The 27,360-nt window shown below is 32.6% G+C and overlaps 2 protein-coding genes across 2 annotated transcripts in view; both read left to right on the top strand.

Annotated features, from left to right (window-relative positions):
• Window positions 1-20,707, top strand: part of LOC141566969 (neural cell adhesion molecule 2) — a 395,623-nt gene extending 374,916 nt beyond the window's left edge. Inside the window, exon 13 of the mRNA XM_074326523.1 lies at window positions 20,535-20,707. Coding sequence (XP_074182624.1) covers window positions 20,535-20,590 — 56 coding nt within the window. The 3' untranslated portion in view covers window positions 20,591-20,707. The remainder of the gene's footprint in view (window positions 1-20,534) is intronic.
• LOC109447542 (neural cell adhesion molecule 2) overlaps window positions 20,597-27,360 on the top strand; it is a 52,865-nt gene continuing 46,101 nt past the window's right edge. The window contains exon 1 of the mRNA XM_074326531.1: window positions 20,597-20,712. The gene's annotated coding sequence lies outside the window, so the exon portion shown is untranslated. The remainder of the gene's footprint in view (window positions 20,713-27,360) is intronic.

Here is a 27,360-nt window from a genome sequence, read left to right as displayed (position 1 = left end):
TAAAATTACTATATGCTCTGCTTTAAGGATATAGTAGAATTTCTCTTTGTTTCTGAAAGTAAAGAAAGAGTTTTTGTTTGAAAATAATAGCATTTTCTAAATGAAACTTTCATTGGCAATTTTTACTGTTTAAGATTTTCACTTATCGAAGAATATAAAAACTGACTACATTTGGAAATAGCTATACGGTTTGATTTTTAATGTCCTTTCATTACATACCTCCCCTAAACCTTAAATGTGGTTTTGTAAGATTCAATTGCAATATGTCTATTTTAATCAATCAATGGTAAGTTTAACATTATAATATTTAGTTTATAAACACTGTAATTAAAGTTATGTACATGCTTTATTACTGCATACAATTACAAAGTTTTTATCCTGGTTTTCATTTTAGTAAAATTTTAATTTTAATTAAAATCTGAAGTAAAAATCAGTGTATATGGTGGATAAAGTTATTTTCAGTTTTGTGAAGAAGTAGCATTCAATGAGCTTTTTTTTATTTTTAACCAAGATTTTTTGAAGTACAGATTTGGATTCATAAAATATATGCCAGTACCTGATAAGTCAGCAAACTAATTGTGAATCGCAGCTAAATTGGAAGAGAATGAAGATTACTAGATCAAATAGTGACAAGCATTTTGCTGCAATTAAAGAATTGCCACTTTGTAGTCCTCTCCATTGTCCCTAAAGTTGTTCCCTAAACTCAGTGGCATCAGCAGTCCTCTTAGAATCAAAAATCTCCCTGGCTTGAACTCCAAAACTGCAAGCTTGCTATCTTTTATATTTACAGTGAGGGTTGCACATCACTTTATTTATTATATGTACGGGATTTCCTACCAACACCACTGTTTCAGGACCTAGTTTCTTCCATGATTTAGTTTTTCATGATACTCTCCCATCCACCCCTCGCCCCCACCCCTGACACAAACATGTTTTTAGAGCAGCAGGCTTGGATATGGCCTACAAAGGGTTATTTTACATTACTCTGTTTCCCCAAAAATAAGACCTAGCCGGACAATCAGCTCTAATGCATCTTTTGGAGAAAATATTAATATAAGACCTGGTCTTATTTTTTTTCTCCAGAAGATGCATTAGAGCTGATTGTCCGACTAGGTCTTATTTTGGGGGAAAGACGGTATTTGTATCAGAGAATGTTTAGCTTTTAAAACTGGACATTAAACCCTTTAGAAATAAGATACTTTTGTGTATGGATTATTTTGTAATATCCCCCACTGTTTCATACTCTAATTTCTTAATCTAATGTTGGCCTTTCTCAATTGCTTTCCCAGTGTCCCTGTGTTTTCTCTCTCGTTTTCTCTATTTTTCTGTTTTGCTCTATTCTAAATTTTTCTTTCAACATTTGTATTACATTTGTCAGTTCATCGATTATTTTTTAAATTTCTAAATCTTTCATTCTCTGACCATTCCTAATTTCGTGCATATAATATAGTCTCTTATCTCTGATACTTGTAGTGATGACCTGTTTTCAAAGTTGTTTTTGCTCCATAATTGGTTTTTTCTTTTCCTACACTTACTTTTTGTGGTTATTTGTTTCATTCTCTATCATTCACATTGGAAACTTTCAAGTGTTTGGTAATTCTTGTCTGGATGTGTATATTCAAAAGCGAGACGAAAGCACCCTAAGTCTCAATTTGCAAAGGCAGGGCTTTTGAAGCCTTGTGAACAGATGGGTTTCTGACGTCCCCATCAACAAAGGTCCATGAAATCTCAACTCTTTGTAGCTATCTTTTCGAGGCTGTTCAGTTACTGTCAACATACCTGGCTACCAGGGCTGAGTGGGAAAACAGCTTGTGTCAGATGGTGTCAAATAATTTCCACATTTTTTTATCCAGCATATCGACTCCACATGTCCTCATGTTAGAATCTCAGAGTCTAAAACTTCTTTCATCCAATTTATCTAGATAAAAGACCTTTCTTTCACCTTGTGTAGAAATGAGAGAGAAGAATACTTTTTTCCTTAAATCTGAGAAGAGGACATGAGAGTACAAATATTCAAATGTGTAATGATCATCCAGTTTTTAGTTCCCATCTTCTTATATTTCAAATTCCTGAGACTTTCCTTAGTTCTGAAGGTCTAATCATTTTACCTCTCCTTGGCATCTCATCTTTGAATACAGTCATTTATTATTTTCAATGTAATATTATATTTTTTTATACTTTGGCTTTTATTTTTAAAACACAGACCATATTAAATTTAATTAATTTGTTAATATATGAATAACTGCCATATTGGCAATTACAATTTTAGAAAAATGAGTGTATCAATGTTTCTTACTGAGTAATGATCAGTACCTATGATGAGCTATATTCCCTGGTGTGTTGTATGGTTTGTGAGGAAAAAAATTTACATTTATCTCAGAAACTGGCTAGTTTCATGTGCCTACTTAGTGAACATTTAAAATATAAATTGAAGCTTCAAAACCTGGCAGTTTTTCCTAGTAACACACAGAATAACAAAGATCATTGCATGTAGACAGTGTAAGGTTGCATATAGTGTATAATATTCAACTACAAGAACAGCTGTTTACATAGATAATGATGCGAGTGGTGCCAGTTGAAATTATTCAATGTGGCATCTCTGCCTATTTGTGGATATTTTTACATTGTGTAAGATAATCTGTTATAATCCAAATAGAATTCAATACAACAAAATATTTACTGGGGAATATACTATTTTATATTCACTTCAAAATTTTATTATTCAAAAACCCACTAATTATACAATAGATTTCAGTTTATTCAACAATTCTTGAAATCTTCATTGGTATGTGAAGAACATATTGCACATGTACCAAGTTCTGTCTATAAACAAAGTATATAATCAGGTAGATATCTTTCTATTAAATTGTTAATTAGTTTTTGTAATGAAAATACACAGAATTGGTCTTCTTTTAATCTGAATAATAAAACTCAAAAAAAAGTAAATAATTGTCAGTGAAAACATTTTATTAAAGCCATTGCCTATAAATGGTTCTTTTATGATTGTTGAGTATAATTTTTTTTTTTGCTTTTTTCAGTACTTAAAAAGAAGGCAAGTGATTATTTAAAATACAGAGTGAAAACAATAAGAATGAGCATCATAATTTAACCAAAGTTAAAGTAAGCCCACATAGATATTTGTTCAAAGACATTGTGCCATGTAATAATGTTACCTAAATTGTGACTTTCCTAGCTTTGTGGGGAATTTTCTATGGTGCCATTCAAAATAATGGAATAAATCATTGATATGTTTTTATGTTACTTAAAAGCTTTGTTGTATTTATTTGTTTGTTTGTTTGTTTTTGGAAATGCACGTCAGAAGATGTCCCTGCAGATACATGATATGATTATACTTTGAGGTCTTTGTGTCTTCCCTCCCCTCCCCCAACTACACACACTTTGGTTCTTTTTAACTATAAAAAGGAATTTCTTGTTTTTCTTTTCCCCTTATCTTTGTGGGTATTTTTCTGTGTCCTAAAAACTCATAATACTATAAAATTTCTTTTGTTTTACAATATATTAGCAGGTATTTAAAAAAAAAACAATGAGTAATCGATTCATGTGGACTCAGTGACATGAACCTACGTAAAAAATGCTAAGATATATCAGTTCTCAACAAGGTTCTTCAGCTACAACTTTTGATGAAATGAGTCTAAAGGAATGTTTTGTTTCTTTCATTTTTAAGTAACCAATGAGGCATAGCACTTTTCTATTATAGTATAAATGGTTGTGTCATAGGCAGATCTGTAGTTTCCCTGTAGTTTCCTAAGAGCTAAAAGTTACTGTAGCATCATTTTAAATTACACTATAAGGTTTTTATTCCAGTGTTTCTTTTAATCCATGTTATTTATAGCTGCCTGGGTGAAACTTGATTTCTATCATATTATTATATTCCACTATTTTAGAAACAGTTAAAAACAATCATTGTTTCGAGTTAGTTCTAAACTACTATAAATTTAAAAAACATGAGTTTCACTGCCTTTTAAAATTTTTCTATGGAGATTTTTTTATAATTACACATTTTCCAGCATAAATGTGCCTGAAGAAAAATGGCTGTATTTCACATGGTAAAAAGAGAAATTGACTATAAAAATAATCTATGTTAAATACTAGTGTAATAAACGTGTGAATATCAAAGAAAGGGGAGAAAAGTAATACGCACTAATCCCACGTTTTCAGTGAAAGGACATTTGTTCTAATTTGCATGTAGTGGAAAGAGTTCTATATGCTGAAACTCAAAACAAGAATATCTTGAATGGTTTTCATTGTGCCCATAAAAAGAACCAGAGCTACATTAGAAATTTATATATAATTGAAATCTTAATGAATTTAAACTGTGTAGATCAGAGTATACAGGGAACTAAGCTAAGAGAAAAATTGACTGAAATAAATCTTAAATAAAATGACTTGTCTACTAGAAGCTTCCACGCATTACATCAAGAGGAGGACACAAATTCATATATAATTCTGCACTCAGACTGGTCTCTGCTACAACAATAAAGAAAAGTTTTATATATATTTTTAAATTTTCAATAAAATTAATGAGCTTTTATGTGCATCTGTATTTTTTTGTATTAGAGAAATAAATGGGGTAAGGAAATGGAATTAATTTATACAGGAAAGATGTTATGTGAGCAGTGAGAAAAGAAACATGAATATTTCATGAGTGTTTTATAGGAATTTAATTCAAGGATGATGAAAATATTCATAGTTCCCAGAAACTTAAAAAAAAAGTAGAGCCCATCTCATTGCTCAAACAGACACTCTTCTGGACACTGCTAAAATTCAGGGTAAATACGATTTTTGCTAGAGTATAGATGATAAATTCTTAATTCCACTGAAGAAGAACTGGGCTGACCATTGTGGCTACTTTGATAGTGAATTTAACTGATAGGAAATTTTAGAAGACCTATTTAACTATTACACCTCTAATATGCATGAAATCATGCCCAACACCTTTCACTCTATTAAACATTATGTCATTTTTGATTATCAAATTTTATTATTATGAACATTATTTTTTGCATTGTATATAAAGTTTAAGGAAGAGTATTAGCTTTTCCTTTATACAGTACATGGCTCAGGATTCATTCATTGGGGACGTCCTAATGCCTTCTTCAATAATACATCCTGCAGGGTAAAGGGGAACACCACGGACTGCCGCGATCAGAAATAAAATGGTTTCGGAGACTAGAACCACGCTGGTTCTCATCTCTCTTACATTCTGTGTGGACCAGGAGATAATGTTCTTGCTTTTTCTTGCTGTCACTATCTCATGGGTTCCTCTTCTTTCTACCTATCAAGGTCTGATTAACATTTTGAACTTATAATGTGCTGCTTTGATTTTGCCACTGCTCTTTTTAAAAATCATTATTGTGCATGGTAGTGAGATCTAAAACAGGACTCTCATATTTTGCACTGAGTGAAAGATTAGCCATTAGGGTGCATAAAGGCAATGGAAATATTTCCATTTCTCTAATCAAATGATATAAACTATGATTCAAATAATCCAGTTGGTAAATGGTTGACAAAACTAAGTGTATCTATAATACGTATATGTGTGTATTATGTGATTTTGCATGTGTGTGTGACTGTCTGTGTGTGCTTCATGTGTCTTAATACCCTAGCCTTTCTTTCCTCCCTGGTCTCATGATGTTCCCCTAAATAACACATCAAAACCCGTTCACTCACTGCGCCAAACATGCATTGCACTTTGTCATGGTCATACCGGAGTATATGTTACTCTTCCCAGTCTTTTTTTTTTTTTTTTTTTTTTTTAAATTCATTCTTTAATGCCCAATATAACTATGAGCTTCATTTTATTATTTTTGGTAGAAATATTTTACATTTCTTAGAAACTCTATAGTAAATATCAGTTATACTAATACTTGCCAGCTTCCCATCTCATGATATAAATATACAGATACGCGTCCCATCTCTCCATGTTGTTGCACATCTGAGAACCCATGTCCCATTCTGCATAGACCTTTGAATCTTATGTATCACCTGAGATAAATGAATGGGTTCTTATCTAGTAAGTTTGTTTATACTCAAATAAAATTATATAGGTTAACTATTTCCAAAATCTGTAAATTATCACCATGTACAATCTAAATTAACTAAAGCAATCTAAGCAAATTGATTGTTTTCTTCTTTCTGGTGTTTCCAGAAAGAAATTCCACAAACTTTTCTGGGAACTAATGTTAGATAATTAGTTCTGTAAAACCTAATTCTGTTGTATGAGAATAAACCTTCATTCCACCTACCAAGATTTTCTTTTTAATTCTATCGTAGTATATTTTAGAATTTTAAGTCTAGACATAAGCAGACTCTTGAGAAAATGGAAATCGCAGTTTAGAAGCAGGCTTAATTGCCCCTGCCTCTTTCCCCACCCTTCAGATCAAAAGGCAGCAGCCAGTGTTTGACACAGGCTGTTGTTACTGGCTCAGGTGACAATAAGAAAGGAGATCTCCTTAGGTGATAGGACAAGCCTGTGCAGTTTGGTAACAGAGACTTTTCAATGGGTGTTTCTCATGTCACAGGAAAATGAGTGTGCTCTGTAAAGCTGTGTCAAATTGGAATGTTTTGCCAGAGGTTTTCATTCCTATGAGTCGGTATTGTTGTGACACAGGGACACACTGCAAGAGCTTTATATTTGGGGCTCATGGCATGTGATCTTCTGTCCAGGGTAACATTGTTTTAGCTCCACATCTGTTGCTGGGGCCATTTGTCATATATCCAATGTCTTTAACTACGTTCCTTCACTAGTGGTTGTCACTTAATCCCTCAGGTGTTTGTCCTGTGTTCTCTATTTCTTGATGAAAACTATAGTTTAGTGATGTGCCTCATCTATTACTTCATCTTATGAAGTGGTTTTGTAGTTACTTCATCCCTTATGACGGGCAGGTTATTTATCATATATATATATATATATATATATATATATATATATATATATATATATGAAAAATAAAGCAGAGCAAGAAGATGGACTATGACTAGAGGTAGGATTGGGGAGCAATTTTGAAAAGAGTGGTAAGGGCAATATTCTGTGATGAGGTGACATTTGAGCAGAGACCTGAATGAGTGAGAGAGTGATTACACAAAATCTGGGGAAGGTTGGCCAGGGCAGAGGTCTATAAGGAGGCCATCCTGCCTGAAATGTCATGTCCAGAGGGCAGGATTAAACGAAGCCAGGAAAGAGAAATAGCCAGGGCCAAATCAAGAGGGACCTTGTAGACCTTGGAGAGGACTTAGCATGTTATTTTTAAAGCCATGGGAAGTCATTGCAAGTCTCATAGGAATTTTTTTAAAGCAGTTTAGGTGAGGTTATTTTCAAGCACTGGCATTACTAAAAGGGGCCCTTATATCTAGGGGAGAACCTTTATCAAATGTTCCTTCATTATATGAAACAAAATTCTGGTGTTACAAAATGTGTTTTGTTATGTGGTTAGTAAAGATAGTGAACACCGTGTATTGTATTGCATTATATAAATTTTGTTTTCTTTTTCTAAACCAATTGAGTATTTCTGTGCTATTTTTGAAATCTCCAGTTTTCACTAGTTTTTTCAAATATTAACATTTGTTTTTCTGCTCTATGTATGCATTAATATGTTTTAGGACATAAAGGTATGCTTATTGTTAGATTTTCTCTTTTGGTAGAATGTTTTGATTCTCACAATGTAAAGGTCTTTGACAATTCAGCATGCTATGGATGTTCTTTGTAAATTTTTACATGGTATGATAAAGGTACATTATGATTTGTTGTGCCTAGGTTTCCTAACAACACATTATAGAAATTTGTTGATCTCATTGTGTAAAAATAAGACCATATACCTTTTTTATAAACACACACACACACACACACACAGGTGCACGTACATGCATGCACAGAAATCATATTTTTGCTGTATTAATCACAACATTATAGAGTGACATTAAATTTTCATACACTAAACATCTAGTGGCTACTTTTGTGTCAAACACTAAACCTTTCCGATCTTTCATGTTAAACTGTGTGTGTGTGTGTGTGCGCGCGTGTGTGTGTTGACACAGTGAGATTTTATTTTCTTCAATTTTCTGCCTATTAGTTTAAACCAGGTAAATGAAATCAATATTTTTTTTCAATCCCACATTATATCAGCTATTTGCTGCATTTGCTTTTATTACTCTTTATGGTGGCTTTGAGATATAATTTAATTTGTCAAGGTGTCATTGCCCCCACCTTATGTATGGTACAGCTAATAAATAGTAACACATGTCATGCAGCTTATGTATTACACTTTGAAATTTAAAAAAAAATATATTGAGTTTTTCACTTTCTCAAAATGTATCCATCTCATTAAAGCTAAACTTTTGTGATCCGAGATTAAAAAACATGTTCAAAGGTGATTTTTTCACAATATATATGTATACCAAATAATGCTGTACATTTTAAGTTTATACAGTTTTATTTCATTTTAACTCAATAAAGATGGGAAATTAATTAATAAGTTAATGAAGTGAAAACTCAGGAGGATAAAGATCTCATGCTTAGGTGGCCTTAAAATTTTGGTATACTAATGGCCTGGCTCAATATAAGTGTTAGCCTATTCAGTCATCGAAATGTTAGCAGCTTTTAAAAAAAAATCAAGTTTTTTAGGAGAAAACACTTATGGTTTGGTAACAAACATCAATATTCAAATTTCTTAATAAATAGTAAAGAAATTATAATGTAAGCAGCTTGCAGTAGCCTTTGTCTTTAGTCAGGTATCATTGTTTGTATTTACCTAGGCTTACTATGTATATCATCTATCTCCAGATGCATAGGGATAGAGGGCAGGATTAAACGAAGCCAGGAAATTTGACAAAGATTGCATTGCATCTGTGGGTCACTTTGGGTGCAACCGATGAACATGGATGTGCTTCCATGTATTTCTGTCTCCTTTGATTTCAGCAATGTTTTACAGTTTTTATTGTGCAAGTCTGTCCCTTTCTTGGTTGGTTCCTAAGTATTTTATTCTCTTTGATATTATGAAACTGGAATTGTTTGTGAATTTTCCTTTCCAAATTGGTCATTGTTAGTGCATAGAAGTACAAATGATTTTTGTGTGTCAACTTTGTATCCTCTTATATTCTTTTTTTTTTCCAGTTGTAAAAGTTTTTTTGTTTGTTTGTTTGTTTTGTTTTTGTGGAATCATTAGGGTTTTCTACATATGAGATTACATAATCTGTTAACAGAGTTAATTTCAATTCTTCCTTTCTAATTTGTATCAATTTTATTATTGTTGTTTTCTTTCCTAATTGTGCTGGCTACAACTTCCGTATTATGTTACTTTAAGTAGAAGCAGTGAAAGCAAGCATCCTTGCCTTGTCCTGATTCTAGAGTAAAAGACCAGTCTTCACCATTGAGTAGGATACGCTGTACGTTTTTAATAAGTTTATCCTTGAACAACACCTGTACGAACTGTGTGGGTCCACCTATGCACACTATCTTTTAAATTTTTACTGTTTTGGACCCACATTTGGGAATCTGTGGATGTTGGAGGTTCCCCTAACCACCCAGTAGTGTTCAAGGGACCAAGATATATAGCCTTTATTTTGTTGAGGTTGTGTCTTTCAATACCTAGTTTTTGTAGTGATTTTCTCCTGAAAGGGTGTGTAATTCTTGTCAAATGCTTTTTCTGCATTAATTGGGTTGATTATATGTGTGTATTTTACCCTTTGTAGTTGTGTAATTCTGTAATTGCAGTGTATATTGTATTGATTAATTTTTGCATGTTGAAGCATCCTTGCATTTGAGGAATTGTTCTTGCTTATGGTTTATAATCCTTAATATGCTGCTGAATTTGGTTTGCTTGTATTTTGTTCAAAGTTATTTGCAACAAAGTTCACAAAAACTATTGGTGGTTAGTTTTTGTGTTTGTTTTTGTTTTGTTTTGGAAGTGTCTTTGTCTGGTTTTAGTATCAGGTTAATATGTCCACAGAATGAGTTAGGACATGTTCCCTCTTAAATTTCAGAAAATTTTGAGAAGGATTCGTATTAGGTCTTCTTTAAATGTTTGATGAAATTTACCAGGGCAGCCACTGAGTCCAGGGCTTTTCTTTGTTAGGATATTTTTTATTACTGATCAATCTCCTTAGTAGTTACAGGTCTAATCAGATTTTCCATTACTTCGTGATTTAGTCTTGATAATTTCTGTATTTCTAGGAATTTGTCCATTTCATCTAGGTTATCCAATTGGTAGACACAGACTTGATCATAGTGCTTACCTATATATAATTCCTTATTTATTTATTTATTTATTTATTTATTTATTTATTTATTTATTTATTTTTGAGAATCGGTACTAATGGGAGTCCCCACTTTTGTTTCTGATTTTAGTAATGTGAGTCTTCTCTTGTCTTCTTTTTTTCTTCGTCCATACAACTAAAGGATTTTATTTTATATATTTTTCAGGAACCAACTTTTGGGTTCATTTATTTTATCTGTTGTTTTACTAATCTCTAGTTCATTTATCTCTGTTCTAATGTTTATTTCCTTCATTCTGTTAGCTTTGAGTTTAATCAGTTCTTCTTTTTCTAGTCCCTTAAGTTGTAAAGTTAGGATGTTCACTTGAGATCTTCTTCTTCTTTTTTTTGTAAGCATTTGCAGCTATAAATCTCTCCCTTAATTCTGCTGTTGTTGTGTCTAGTTTTCTCTCATTTTTATTAATCTCTAAGTATTTTCTAACTACCCTCATGATTTCTTTGATCCATTTGCTGTTTAAAGCCCTATTTGTTTTTCACAAATTGTGAATTTTCCTTCTGATTTTCACATCAAATTACATCCCATTGTGGTCAGAAAAGGTACTGTGTATGATATGTATCTTTTTAAATCTATTGAGATTAAATTTGTTGCCTAATATACAGTCTATCCTGGAAAATGTCCATTGTGAAATTGAGAAGAATGTGTTTGCTCTTGTTTTGGGTAGAGTGTTCTCTGTGTATCTATTAAATCTAGGTGGTTTATTTTGTCATTTAAGTCTTCTATTTGCTTTCTTATCTTCTGCCTGATTGCTTTCTTGATTATTATGAGGTATCAAAGTCTCCAATTATTATCGTAGAACAATCTATTCCTCTCTTCATTTCTGTCAGCTTTTGCTGCACATATTCTGCTGATCTGTCAGTAGGATATAAATGTTTATAATTGTCATATCTTCTTGCTGTATTGAAATTTTGAAGGTTCCCCTAACCTCCTAAATATATAATGTTTTCCATTGTCTTTTAAAACATTTTTGTTTTATTTACACAGATAATCTTTTTATTTACACAGATAATCTATTTTATTTTATTTACACAAATAATCTATTATTTACATAGATAATCTTTTTCTACCCCTTCATTTTTAACCAGTTTGTGTCTTTGGATCTCAAATGTGTCTCTTATACACAGCATATGATAGAATCATATGATTTTAGCCATTCTACTAATCTCTCTGTTCTTCTGTTGGAAAATTTAATCTACTTACATTTAAATAATTATCAATAAAGAAGGATCATTCTACAACTTATTTTATATCTATCTTATAGATTTTTGTCCCTCATGTTCTGCATTACTGCCCTGTATTTAGTCTTTTCTTTTTTTTTTTTTTTTTTTTGGCAGTGACATGTTTAAATCCCTTTCTCATTTTCTTTTTTGTATATCCTGTAGTTATGTGCTTTAAATGCTCAGCAACTAAAGAATAGCGTCCATAAGGGATAAAAGATAACTAGATTTTGTAAATGGTTTATTTGGGTCAATTTCTCTAAAAGTGGTGTTTCTCTGGCATATATGTATTTTTTTTTAAAAAATGTCAATTCAAAAACTCTTTGCTAAATTCTTATTCTGCATTCAACGTAAAAAGGCTTTGTGAAACTGGGGACAATATATCTGATATGTATGACATATGTTCTGGTCATTAGATCCTTAATGATGAAACATGCAAATGCACAAATAGGGTGCATAATTAAAAGTGAGAAAAATTATATATAGATGCTATTAAGAGGTGAAATAACTAAAATGAGGCTTAGAATTTCTATATGCATGGTTGAGGGTGGGGTATTTAGTTATAATAACTTAACTTATGCCCCACCCCCTACCTAAAAAAGAAAAAGAAAGTGTTCAGCACAGAAGGGGTTTGTAGATATAGACACTTAGGGAAATTAGCAATTTTTTAAGTTAAAAAATAATCTGGTTATTTTTAATCATCAAGTATTTTCATGAGTATTTAATAAAAACCCATTGTTTAAGACTATAGAAGGAAATGATCAGTAATCATACATTGACCATATTTTACACATTAAGTAGTAGTGAAAAAAATGTATCAAGTGAACTCTTCTTAGATGAGCAATTTTGTATATACAATCTTACATTTTTAAAGAAAAATAGCAAGCAATTGATTAGAACTAATTGAGATGTCTAGGTTGGCTATAGAAACATATGACCTCTCTAGGAGAATTTTGAAGTTCAATTATGATGTAAAGTACAATTATGAAGAATTTGAAGTAAAATTATGAGTTTCATCATAAATGAAGACTTTTGTAAATGAAAAAAATATAAATTGTTTATGAAAATATTTTGATGGAACAGTTCTGTTTTTGAATCAAGGTTCTAATGTAAGGAGTATTTTTTTTTTTTTTAATAAGGAATATATTTCTATGGAAAGCCATTTGAATTTAAGTGACAATAGGTACTTCCTGTGTAAAATCTCATGTGCATTAAAACTCAATTGTTAGATTGTTTATTTGTTAATTTTTGTGTATAGTTTACAGTTATGATGAAAAAGAACATAAAAAAACAGTACAGTAAACAGACAATTAATGAACATTCAGAAGTGATGAGCTGTGATCTTAAAATAGAGCCATCAACTTATTGTTTTGAATAAAAACCCCACACAAATAACACAAAATCATTCGATTAATTTTTCTTTCTACTGTTCATCAAAATATATAGCCATATAAATAATTTGTTATAAAGAATCTATCCATAAATCTTACTTATATCAAATTATATGTCCTACAAATTATATGTTATGTTTCATAAAGGTCTCCAAGGTACTTTTAAAAAGGTGAGATCATATTCTTTTACAACTAATGGAATCTTGAAAGACTATAATTTGTACAAAAATGCAATTTAAATTTTCAAAAGTAAATGAAAATAGAATTGAACTAAGATGATTATGTACATATACTTAAGAAAACTTTAACACTTTGCATAAGTAATGCAATTATATCTCAAGTTATTCTTATGTTTGTAAAAATAACTGGAATAAAGTATTTAAAAGCTCTACATTATGGATAAAAAGGTGAAAAAAAATTGCTTTTATTTTTATTCAAGCCTTTTGCAATCTCCTGTAGAAGGGAGCCAGGTAATTTTTCTCTCATTAATAAAAGCCTTTTTTTGGCTTGTTTTAATTGTTTAGAGAACAAAAGCTGAGTCCTAGGAGCAAAACTTTAGAGACTGTATTTTCAGAATATTTGAAGAGATTAACAGTAAGTGTAATTTTGAATGATTAATTCTGCCCTAGCTAAGCTTTGTGATTCCTCATAGCTCTCTGACATGTTTCACAGGTTTTGACAACTTCAAAAGTTCCATTTTATGTCAGTGAGACAGCAGTTCTACAGCAAGGGCGTCCTTATCTGCTTGCATTGAATGACGGGAAAACCCCAGGAGAGACCCAGGGGTTTAAGAGAATGAAGAAGAGACCATGTCTAAATTTAATCTCACTTTAGAATTTTGTTCAGCCTAATTAGTTTGCAAATATATAATTTATTATACTCCACAGGTCGTAAATATTCTGTAGTCTCTGCTTCTCTTGACAGCCAAAGGAAAAGGATTTACAATACATCATCTGAACAACAACAATAACAAAAAACACACAAAAAAGAAACAAACAAACAAAAGAAACAACCTCATTTGTTCAGCTGCCTTTAATAAAGTATGATTCCCTTCTTAAAGGGAGAGTGCAGCTCCAGAGTTTTCTCTCTAGTATTATCATTTACACACTTGTAAAAATAATGTAAAAAAAGTCATATCTCCCTGTCATGTGCCATTTTAAATGTCATTATTTTGTTGTATTTCAATATTTTGCTGTATTTTTCGCTTTTGCAACCGGATATAAAATGGTCATTTATGAACCTCAATTATATTTAAATCAAGCAGAAACATTCAATTAGTGAGGGAAGCCGGATTCTTTATAAAACCTATACCTATTGCCATGTCAAAGAAAAGTTCATAGTTGTTTATAATTTTCAGGAGAATTGCATTATGATATTTAAATCATGCTGACTGAAAATACCTATAAAATACCTTAATTTATGTCATTTGTCCTTAGAAAACTTTCAGTAGTTTGTGATGTAGATCTACATGGAAAAGAACCCATCCCACGCTTCAGTTTGCGGTTTTATTGTTCTAATGTATGGGTACTTCTGAAGAAAGAAAGTCTTCCATTAGCTAACTTCATAACATGAGGGCTGACTTCTATTATAGAGAACACAGCCTCTTATTTTTCAAGTGGTGGTTTGCTTTCAGGCCCTACCTACCTGGAGTATTCAAAAACCCTGTGTTTGGCAATATGCCAGTAAATGATGTATGATTTAATGTATATATCTTCTCACTTAAGAATGGCTGGTCAAATTACAGATCTGGGCTTTGCCTCCCTTCAATCTTGTTTCTTTCCTTCTCTTTAAATTCATCCCAATTTATAGAGTTCTTTCTATTTCACTCAATAATCATGGTGTTCATATAATGTTAATACCGGTAAGCCTCATAATAAGGGTTATTGTACCAAAACCTTTAGAGTCAGAATTCAAAAACAGACTGATTTCTTCTTGTATAGAAACTTTGTAAAACTTGCACCCTTTTACAAAGAGTTTACTTCCATGTCTCTCCCCTGTAATTTTGAACATTGTATGTAAGGCCTCCCCCATCCACTTTACTTTTGAGTGTTGTTGCTTAGCATTGTAGTAACAGTTTAGCCATCATTTTAAACTCTTTGCACTTCTCCTCTGCAAACTGCTCTGCTGTGAAAGGCGTCAGTAAAGGGGAGAGTCTTAACACTGAGAACAGAAAAATACAAGGAAACATGGGAAAAATTGACTCTGAATCGATCATAAAGTAATTAAAGAAATAGGTTTCCCCTTGGTGAGAGGTAGGTAGCACTCAAAGTACCTCACAATTCCTGTGAAATGTTAAAGGAAGAGACGTGCTGATAACCCAAGCCAGAAAGAGCTTTTACTAGAAATGCTCAGATATTTCAAGTAAAATGTGGAGTTGCTTTTTTTTTGAGAGAAGGTTGTTTTAACTGTTTAATCTAAGTAATAACCTTAATATCCCGTTTCAATAATCATTTTCTGATACTTTGATAGCTCTATTGTTTTCCCCCTCAGCCTTAAAGGATAAAGTGTGATCTCCACACTTCTGATTTATAAGAATTTTATCTACACTTAAAATTGTGTGCTTTAAATTTTATTGCTTTTCCTGCTTAATTGTACAAGACAAACAAAATTGAATATAAGCATTACCAGTTGTTTGCACACAGCTGAGTTACAGTTCACACAGCTGACCTTAAAATGACCATAGCAGCTGCATCTTTACAGAAATATGGAGGTATATCATATACCAAAGTTATCTGCAGTAATAAAAGCATCTCTAGCAATCTCTCATCGATTCTTGTGTAGCATACTGTCTATATAGATTATCTTTGTAAATGTTAATATTTATATGTAATTATCACTAAGACTATTTTTTGCCAATAAAAATAGAGTATTTGCCATTAAACAGAGTCAAAGATGAATAACTTTTGGGCTACCCATTATTTTGCATTATCTCATAGTCTGCAGATAATGTCCCCATTTGTGTAGATAATTGATACATGGCACTTTTTGTTTCATATATCACTTTTTTTTTTCAATTACAGTTGACATTCAATATTATATAGGCTTCAGGTCTACAGCATAGTGGTTAGACATCTGTATAACTTATGAAGTGACTCCCAATAAGTCTAGTACTCCCCCTTCACCATACATAGTTTTGTCTTTACCTTCTTGCAACTTTTTTGTTACTCTTTTGTTTCTGTGACATTTAATAAAAGTGTCTTTATTCAGAAGTTGAGAGACCAACTCAGGCCTGAGAGTTAGTTTTATTTGAGTCAGTGGTGGAATCACCCAAAGCCACATGGATTCTTTCAAGAGTCTAAAGCATGTATCACCAGTCTCCTTAACAAAAGTTGTTATAGTCAAACTAGTCCCTGCATGAGTCTCTTGTATGTCCCCATGCTCGATCAAGCAATTCTCCATTAGGATAAAGAAGATGATACTCAAACACCAACTCTCCATGGCATCATGTTGAGCATCGACTGCTCCATGACAGTAAGCCCTGAAAAACAAATACACAAGATCTGACAATTAAGTTAGCAAACATGTTGCAACAATGTTGCTAACCTTTTTTGATATCAGAGAGATCATGCATTATAAATTTGGACCAACTAGATAAACAGTTAACCAAGTTTATTACTTGGAAGTGCTGAAAAGTCTGTGTGAAAAAGTTAGACAACCTGAACTTTTCACCAACAATTCATAGCTCCTGCATCACGACAATGCACCATCTCACACGGCACTGTCTGTGAGGGAGTTTTTACCCAGGAAACAAATAACTGTATTGGAACACCTGTTCTACTCACCTGATATGGCCCCTAATGACTTCTTTCTTTACCCGAAAAGAAAGAAAATATTGAAAGGAAGACATTTTGATGACATTCAGGACGTCAAGGGTAATATGATGACAGCCCTGATGTCCATTCAGAAAAAGAATTCCAAAATTGCTTTGAAGGGTGGACTAGGCGCTGGCATCAGTGCATAGCTTCCCGTATAATTTTCATGTAATTTAAATTCTAAATTTTAGACAAGGAAAATATTTCTACAGTATATCCAGCCACTATTTTCTATATTTAATAAATCAATGAATAATAAATATTTATAATAAATAATTTAGCAGAACAGATGTGACAATAATGAATATTTGAGAAAAGAATTGGACAAGGGGAAATATTTAAAAAAAAAATTGTGTCCATGCAGTGTAGAATGAAAAATGTTATGGTAATGTAATTCATTATCAGAAACATGTTAATTAGTTATATTGGAATTTTATGAAATGTATACTATCTTCAGTCATTGTTCATATAAAACAGTAGCCCTACAAATATGATTCTGGTTACCTATAGCTTAATATTTTATTTTATAGTATGTCTTCTTCTATTATGAATTGATCATTTGACTTGGAGTTAGTATGTAAACCAGACATAACTTCCTTTTGCTTCTGTATCAAGGCATTGCCATTTCTACTAGTTATTTTTTGCTCTGTTTAGCACAAGTAGTAAGGAGAGAGAAAACTATGGAGTTTTGTGAGCTCCATCAGAGGAATTTGTAAAGATGTAATATTTTGAAACTTGCAATTGTATCCAAAATTATCTGGCAAATTGAAGGTGTTGACATGATCCAGAAGATGTTTCTGGTAACCTTTACATCCCTGTACTTTTTCAGATTGTCATATTGAATCCAAATCTGGTACAGTGTATAATTGAGGAGAAATTCAGAAACGCAATACAAAAGATAATAACCTTCAAACAAGCATTAAAAATAATCTGATTAATTGGATTGTAGCCCACAAACTATATTCTGCAAGAGAGGAGAAAAGTGTCTGTTTAACATGTGCCACATTCTATTCTTTCGATGAGGCATGGGCATTGCCTTTATCTTAGAAATTAGATAGGCCCTAAGAGTGGGAATATTGGACCTCTAAATTAACCCATTGCCATGGTGACTGTAGAAGAAGAATAACTATTGTAGCCTTATTCTCATTACTACCCTGTTTTGCCTTTTGATAAGTCAATTAAGTTCATGTGACGTTCAGATAAATCTTAAAAGATTTAACATTTCTTTCATGTTGAGTAAATTGTTAAAAATGTGAGAACAATTGAGTGTGACTCAACAAATGCCATTATAAAAGTTATGCATAACCCTGCCTATTATATACACAGTTTAGTACAGTCAAATTTGCCACATATATTATCTCATTCCAGTATGTGACCAGTTATTTTCAGTTTGTTTGAAAATCTGCTAAATGTGTTCCCTTTTCTTCATTCTCAATGCCAGTGTCCTTTTTAGTTTCTTGGTATTTTTTTAGTAGCAGGGCTGTGAGTGCATTTTGATTCATCATCCTACCTCCAGATTAAAATGAGGCTAGAGTGACGTAAAAATTTAAAGAAACATGTTCTTCATTTATTTATGGTCCTCAACACCAGCCTGCACCTTCCTGTTTTCCATCTACACACACCTTTCCCTGTCTGCCATCCTCACACCACCTCTCTCCACTGCCACAGTGCCCTCTGCATCAGTAGGTCAAATTAAAGATTGCATTCGTCTTGATTTCTGTCCTTTTCATAATCTCCAGAGTTGCTGCACATCAGTCTCCAAAGGAAGCATGGTCTCTTCAATAAGACCTTGGCTAACCAGTCCAACTGTTATTTTCGTCTTCATTTAGGCACACACCTTTATCATTTATTCATTCATAGAACACCTTTCTAGGTGTTCCAACCATAAAATATCTCTCTCTTACTCTTTGTTGTTGTTGTTTTTTTTCTCTTTCCCTTTGAAATTATTAACACATCTAATCTCTTAGTGTGTTTTTGTTTATTGCAAACCTCTGCCCTATACCGTGTGTACTTTGAGAGTCAGGACACTGTTTTTTTGTTTTTTTTGTTTTTCAGTTTGTTTTCTTAAATAATAAATATGTATTTTAACTGCTTTTCAGGATTTTCCTGACGTTTAAATGAAATAACATATGCTAAGTACTTAATATATTATGACTCTCCATTATTACTTTTTGATTATTAGTTATATTATTACTTTTGAATACACATTATGTTGTAATTGCTCATAGAAACCATCATTTTAGTCAGTTGCTGTCTAGTGCAATCTTTATTTCCTCTGAACTTCATTTTTCAAAGGAAGTAGCACTTATAAAGGAATCACAAATTTGGTATATTGTAAAGGTTAAATATAGGCATACATTTTTAAAATATATATTTTAAAATATTTGTTACCAATAATACAGTTTCTGCTTTATAATTAAATCAAAATACTATTGTTAAAAATAATATTACAATATTGATAAATAAATTGATACAGTATGTCAATTCTAAAATTCAGTTTAGAAATTATACTAATCTACGTGAGAAAACATCCATTTTTATAGTATTTAAATTTTCCACAATCTCTTGTTAAATAGTTTTAAGAAATTATTGTACTGGGTTTACAGAAGTGTTAATTCATTTATCAAAAATGTATTACATTGCATATAGATCATATCATATAATATCTGTATGCTAATTTAACTAACTTTAATGAACAATCACTCTACCATTTATTTATTCACTTTGGTTCTCTGTGGCTGTCCCACAAAATGCTTTTTTACTATTTACTTGCATGACAACACCCCCAACTGTCAGATTTGTTTAATGACCTACCTTTTCTGCAATAAACTACTCACTTGCTTGAGGTGATAAACATCATACTAAAAATAACGATAACTTGCTGAGCAAAACCCCAGGTTCTCCAGGTTTGAGGCATGCAATCCTCTTCACTTCGTTCCTGCTAGTTAATCTGTCTTGGCATTCCTCTGAGTAGACCAGATGTTACCGGTTTTGGAAACTGCAAACTAAGGCATGTCCTCTACTGGTTCCTTAGTATTACCATATCCATAGCCATAGCCATAGCCATAGGGAATTGGAGGAAATGGGCAGAGGAAGACAGTGCATGAGGAGCACATTCCATCAGTGACACAGAAGCAGAAAACTCCCACTCCAAGTTGCCAAGCACTGATAACATCCTTCACATAAAAAAGGTCTTACACTTTAGTGGGTCCCTGTGCATATTCAAAATAGTATACGTATATTTGTTATAAATCATCTCCAAATGAAGAATAATGCCATAGGCAAGTATGTTCATGGAGCTAAGAAGCTAGAAGGTGAAAAAAAGATACCAAAACACGGGTCTATAGATTGGATACTACAAAATTTCTTTATTCAGAACTGTATCTAGTCTTTAAAAATGCTCATTAAGGCAGATAACTAATTGCAAAGCTGTTATCATTCCTTGCTGGGACATATTCCATATAGTTCTATGCCTTCATATGTTTATATCAATAAATATATACAAAATATTTACAAACTAAATTTACATGAATAAAAGAAATAGGATTGCAGACTAATAATAAGGGAAATAAATTTCACACGTGTATAATGCCATACTGTTCTCAGAGCATCGGCACATCAGTGTAAACAATATATTTGGTCCTGAGGTTTCACAGTTTTGGCATACTTCTAGACTTATGAATGATGCTGTTTCTTGAACAGGAAGAAACAGAGTCGGAGGTTATATCACAACAAAGGGCAAATAGCTAATAGTAATGCCAGGATAACATCACATATTTTGATTATACGACAGTGTTTTGTGTGTTTTTTTTAAATTAAAATGCAGTTTCTCAGGTATCTGAGGTGTGTGTGAATGTCAAGAATGTTGTATCACATATTTAGGTGAACCAAGTCCTCCATCCATACATGGGCAGCCAAGCAGTGGGAAGAGCTTTAAACTCAGTATCACCAAACAGGACGATGGCGGGGCCCCTATTTTGGAATACATTGTGAAATACAGAAGTGTGAGTACCCCATTTATTGTCATTTTGTGCAGAATGTTTCAAATCACATTTTCATGGTATCCATAGATGTATTAGGAGTGTATGCATATTACATAACTGATAAAACGGTACTCATAGGAATTTAAATGATAATTTTCCATTGCTGAAATTCATCATTATAAATTTTAAAATGCTTTTTTTTAGGGGGTGAAAACTAGGGATAAATAATCAAACAAGCCCCATGGTTTTCATCTTGTGATTTCTACATATTTCATAGATGAGATACCATTTCTCCTGTTTTTCTGACATATTTTTCCCTCCCACGCCTATTATTAAACCCAGAAGGATTTATGGTTCAAAATGCAGGTAAATGGTAAGAATTTGTAGGGAACCTCAGTAAAATGCCATGGTGAACACTGAAATGCATTACTAGTTGTAAAAATATGTCTTATGTAATCTCTTTATGCCTAATTTCTACCTAAAACTAAAAGCTATGCTTGATTTCGCCTTTCTAAAGAGTTGATATTAGAAATACCACAAATGCTATATTGAGCTCAGTCAAATTCATTGATTACAATGGATGATAGCAAATACGTATTTCCTATTTTATCTTTTCTTCATCTCTTTTTAGTTAATAAAGTATGTATATTTAATATATACATACTTTTGTTAATAAAGTATGTATATTTTAGGTATGCTATGACGTTTTTTCAGCTTTGTTTCTATTTCTAGTTATCCAAAAGTAAATTCAGGAAATCACAAGATCCTGACTGCCCACGACATGCATCTTCCTGAAAATTTTTAATAAAAAAATTAAAGAGATGGCATTATAAATTCACCAAAAAAGCCATTAATAGCATATTTGCAGAACGTGATCAGTAATTACTACACATAGATTCATAAAATCAATGTAAACTGTGTACCTATTAAGAAGTACTTTTGTACTGCAGCTAACACAAAATATGACTAGAGAGGCTTAAACCAAGAATATTTTTTTTTCTCACATTAAACAAATGTATGTTAGACAATCAGGGCTAGGGGAATATCTTAGCAATATAATCCTGCATCCAAATGATTTTTCTTTATGTTCTTTCATTCTTAGAATGTTGGTCTTTGTCCTCATCTAGAATATTTTGTGTTCCTAAGATTCATATTCAGAATGTGAAGAGAGCAGAATGAACAAAAGCAACAATGGCTTGTTTAAGCTGAATCTGTCCTTTTTTTCTGCAGTACAGTACAGGTTTTCTAAAAACCTTACCTAACAGAATTAAATTATGTCTCATTAAATAGAATTATGTCTTATAACCACCATTAAATGAAAGGTGATTATACTTGGGAGTTAGGTCAGCTGAACAATGGAATCTGCCTCAATTGTTAATGAAATTATTATCCTAGTAACTGTGTTAGTTGGCTAGGTGTGTGATACCCAAATACCACAGACTGGGTGACTTGAACAATAGAAATCTATTTTCTCACAGTTCTAGGGGATGAAATTCCAAGAACACAGTGCCTACAGTTTGGGTTTATCATAATGAAAATGATCAGTTGCATAATTCAAACAGAGCTCCTATATATACTGTTAAGCTACTAGCATTCTAACAGGGAACACTGTTATAATAGAATTTTATGCTCCTATGACATGGTTTGTAAAAGTAATTTCATAGAACCCTTTTTGCTGCAAGGAAATCATTTCTCACTCTTGTAGACTTAAATAATACTTTTATAATTAATCAAACATAAAGTGATTTTTTATTTTATTTTATTTTTTTACATTTTAACGGGCAAACTGAATCTTACAGAATGTAGATGGGGAATAGATACCAGAATGTAAGATTTTGTAATCTAAATACAGTTTTGCACCAGTGAGAGCTCAATTAAAATCCACCTATAGAGATTATATTGACCCCTCAACTACTCTCCCATACGGTATGCCTTCTACTCCAACACAGTAAAATACTCTCCACTGTTCTTTTTCTTCTTCCCATCCCTTCTCCACTGCCTCCATCCTGCAGTCATTCTCTGCAGATCCTACCGGAAATACCCTGCTTCAATATAAAGTTATATTAATGTGTCAAACTGTATATGTTTTGTAATTTAGGAACAGCAAGATTGAGGAAATGTAATACTTATATGAGTGTTGACCTCTAGCAGACACTGAATTTACCTATGAAAACCTGCATTTCACCAGGAAAAGGACAAGACTAATTATACCCTAATATGGAGGGCTTCTTAAAGGCCATGAACCTGGAAACACACACTATTCTGTGTTATTCTGCAGGAGATTGAGAACCTCACTTTGTTCGATCACCCTGTAAGAAGACGGTTTGTTAGGTTCGATCACCCAGTAAGAAGACAGGGTTTGTTAGAACAGAGCTATAGCATAAAGGCAGAATTAGATGTGTGGAATGGACCCTTTGTGCAAATGTCTCTAACAATAATTCAGTAGGATTAAACTATGTATTTGAAGAATAGAGACAAGCTTATTAATATCCTAATGTATACTGGAAAAATTATTTTATCTACAGAATATTTTATCTTTGCTATGTATTATAGTGTCACTATAGCTATATAATGTTAATAAGTAGTTTTTTTACATGGTTTCTTAAGTTTTTTTCACTGTTTTCTCTCTAATTTGATAATAGTTATTCGATCATAACAACTGCATGGTGTTGACACATTAAATAAGTGTCCTGCACTATAAAGGGCTAAAAGAAAATTAGTAGCTTGAAATCAATTGGGAAGAAGTTACTCTCGAGACTTGTAACAGTGCTCTAGCATATGATTCTACTTCTTACTTGACCTTCTTAAGCTATTTGGGCTCAGGGAGGTTGTACTCACTGGCAAGGGAAAAGAAAATGAGATTTTGAAAAGGGTTTTAAAATAACAAATTAAGTAAAATTGAGTTTTTGTTGCCGAGTGAACTTCTTTTCTAGATAATTTAGGTGTGTAGATTGGACTCTATTTAATAAGCTATCAGTTTAAGTTTTGAATTGTTTTCAAACTATGAATAGCTATAGACATTAAAGTGCTGTAGGCTTTTTGATAATTCTTTCTTTGCTGCTATTTAAGAAGATGAGTTTTATTCATCTTTTTATCAATATTACCAAATACACCATTTGTTCTCTGACTAAATCAATACATTAATGAATCAATCAATAAATAAGTTAATGTTGTGCAGTTATAAATAGTCCTATAACTAAATTATTAAATACAAGAAATAATGAATACAGTGGGGGAAAAAACTTGCACTGTGTAAATTTTTGTATGTTGTGAGAAGACAGAATGTTCTGAATTGGAAAAGTTAGACTTTTTTTTCCTAAAGAAGTATGTGGGTGATGGACACTAGGAATAGATTAAGTAGAGCCCAGTTTACAAAAATTTACATGAAACAAAGGCAATTTGAATCAGCAATGATAATAGGAAAAAAAAAAAGATTAGAATTTGAAACTCCACTAAACCTCCGTCTCTCCAAATTACAGTGGAAAATGTGTGTATGTGTACATTATCCAGATTGCTAAATATTTTCCTCATATTCAGAGTAGCAAACAGAGCTACAGATGATGAGCTACAGGCCTTCTGTAAGGTCGTTTAGGTAGTGAATAGTTAAACCATGCTACCAGGAATCCAGGAACCAGGAACTGCCTTAATTCCTAACACAAGAACCTTCGCATTCATCTAGTAGTATGAGCTTACCTCGTCCATTGTTCTCTCTTTTAATAATTATTCACTTTTTGTTTCAAATGATGTTGACCATATATTCCATAAGGCTTTGAAAAGAAAGTTCATGGGTTACTTACTTTTTGCCTTAATTATGACTTTATTAGGTGAGGATTTAATGATGTTACAAGTGATTTATGTTGTTTTTCTTCTTTAGAACAAATGAAATCTGTAGGTTAAATTAATATAGGCTTTTTCTCAATGCAAAGTTAAAAAGCTAGTTACCAGTAAATTCCTTTCTTTAGATTAACATCTGAAACTCTAAGCAGTAAGGTAAACAATATTATGAGTAAAAGCAGTCTAGGAGCCCTCTATAAATAGGAAAAAAACAAGACCCCCTCCATCTGTCCTCTACTCAATCCCTTTTCCAGCTGATAGCAATTTTTCCCCCTATATGCTGATATTGTATTCTTAGGAAAAAAGTACTGAGTACCCTTGACTGTCATATACATGGCCCTGCTATCTATTTTGTGACAGAAAGGATTGCTTAAGATAAGCTATATCAAAGCAAAATGACCATTTTTCTTTCAGAGGCTGCCCTTCAACATTTAATTGGCTTATTAATAATAGCCCTATTCAGCAAATCATCTCATTAAGATACCTAGGGGAACGCTTTCACAACTAGATTATCTTAAATCGTTCCCCAGGCATTTAAATTCTGTAAATTAGGCACTCTGCAAATGCATTATTGAGATTTTGATGTCTAGGGGAGTATTTGGTAACACCCACTTTAATTTTTTCCTATTCCCTAGGAATAGCAATTAGGGGATTAAAAAGCCTCCTTGTCTAATGTTGAATGGAAAATGAAATTGATTTAAATGGGGGAAATATTATAATTCCCTTTGGTTCCTTATGCCATCACTCCAACTATCTAAAATGATGAAGGGGTTTTTAATTTATCATGCTAAGAGTTTCAACAAGTAAGAGTTCAGTGAGTGGTATTTTACAAGAGAATATCTGCATGTCCTGTGCTTGTCAGGAAGTTTTACTGCAAATGCTCAATTCTCAGAAATAGTATTTTTGGAAGATTACCTGAAGAACATGAAGCCTCTCCATTCCTCTGAAGAAGAGATTGTATCCTGAGGTAATGCAGACCCCAGCTGTTGGTTTATTTCCTGGCTCTTTCATTCCCATCTCCACTAGATCCAAAGCAAACGCAACTCTGGATTTCCACAAAAATATTTACTCTCACCAAGAATTTCTTAATTGCATAGAACTTACTGAATTGTTGGGGTGAGGGGAAGGCTATAGGAGCAGTGCTCTACTGTTTTGTGCAGCTCTTGTTCTTCACTATCCCTTTGGCTTCCTGCCTTCTTCCTTGTATATGTGTGTATCCACAGTATACAACATATCAAATGTTTATGTGCTATGTGTATTTTATTCTGTGTATGTATTTATGTGTGTGTGTGTGTGTGTGTGTGTGTGTGTGTGTGTACACACACTGGGGGTGCCAAAAAATATATACAAGTGGACGCTTTGGTCAACGTTGCTCAAGCAGTAGTTCGCCATAATCAGAAGTGTCTGGACGCTGATGGTAACCACTCTGAGCACCTCTTGTAATTGCAGAAGTCAAATGTGACTTGTATTCATCTTTTGCTGTTGGTATATATTGAGTATTACAATTTTAATACCATTTTCCTTTCTTAAAATACGTATACATTTGTTGGCACCCTCTGTATACATACATACATATACATGATATCATATCATATATTATCTAAATCTACTTCTGGATGGAGATTTTTTTAAGTTTTATTTTTTGATCAATACCTATGAAGTGTTTTTATACTTACTTAAAACAATAAGCCTACTGTTATCTGTCTTTACACCTCTCAATGGCTGTGCATCTTTCTGGGTTTTCCATCATTGTACTTATTTTTGGTTCTAAATTTCTGTGAAGGAATCACACCTTTTTATTAACTAGGTTTGGATGAATGAAAAGAAGAATGGCCATGGAGTTTGTTTCCATAACGGTGATATCACTTCGCTTGAGGACACCTTCCTGGCCCTTGGACTCTATTGGGTCTTTCTGTTACATGCTCCCAAAGCACCCTCTGGTTTTTCAAAGAACTTATGTCTTTCTTCTGTGCTGGTTTATAAACTCCAAGATGAGGGTATTGCACATGGTTATTCACTATTGTGTTCATAGTTTTATAGCAGCCTCACTACCCTATAAAGAGCTGCATGAATGATTGATGAAGAACCTAATGAAGGACGGGAGTGTTAGGAAAATGGTGGCTGTCTGGTACAACTGCCGTAAACATTTCAAAAGTGCACCTACTAGGTTCCTTTCTTAACTTCACTAATAATTTACAACTTAGACATATTACAAACTCTTTGTGCAGTTTTCCAATAGCTTCTTCAGTATACCTACCTCATAGTACCTTACACACCTTACAACAGTCCAGTCTAACAAATTAATATATTTATAAGTTTCAAAATGCAGAGGAAATGCCTCTTGTTTGTATAACTTTAAGTACTTGTGCAAAACCCATGACTTCATTAGGAAGGTGATATCTTCAGTTTTAGATGAAATAAGAGGCCAACCAGTTTCCTTTGTAATAAAACTTCTATGTAACCAAAAATAATTAAATAAGAAAAGAGAATCAGAGTATGGTATCAAAACTATGTCTCGTCTTCTTCTGAAGGAAACCTTATGTTTGTAGTACCATCAGTTTAATGCAATTATAAGTTAACTTCCAGAATTTGATTTTAGAAAATCCTTAATTTTCATAAATTCAGAAAACATCGTTACTCTATCATCAAACAATCATAAAATATTGGCTTAAACATAAGGTAATACTAGGCTGAGCTCTGAGGTTTAAAAAGATCTCTCTATCTGTCTATCTATCTATCTATCTATCATCTATCTATCTATCTATCTATCTATCTATCTATCTATCTATCTATCTATCTATCTATCTATTTATCTACCTACCTACCTATCTCTAT

Source organism: Rhinolophus sinicus, linkage group LG01 (genome assembly GCF_036562045.2).
Source record: "Rhinolophus sinicus isolate RSC01 linkage group LG01, ASM3656204v1, whole genome shotgun sequence".
NCBI classification, from domain to species: domain Eukaryota; kingdom Metazoa; phylum Chordata; class Mammalia; order Chiroptera; family Rhinolophidae; genus Rhinolophus; species Rhinolophus sinicus.
Note: the sequence above shows the minus strand (reverse complement) of the source record. Positions and strands in the feature narration are given on the sequence as shown.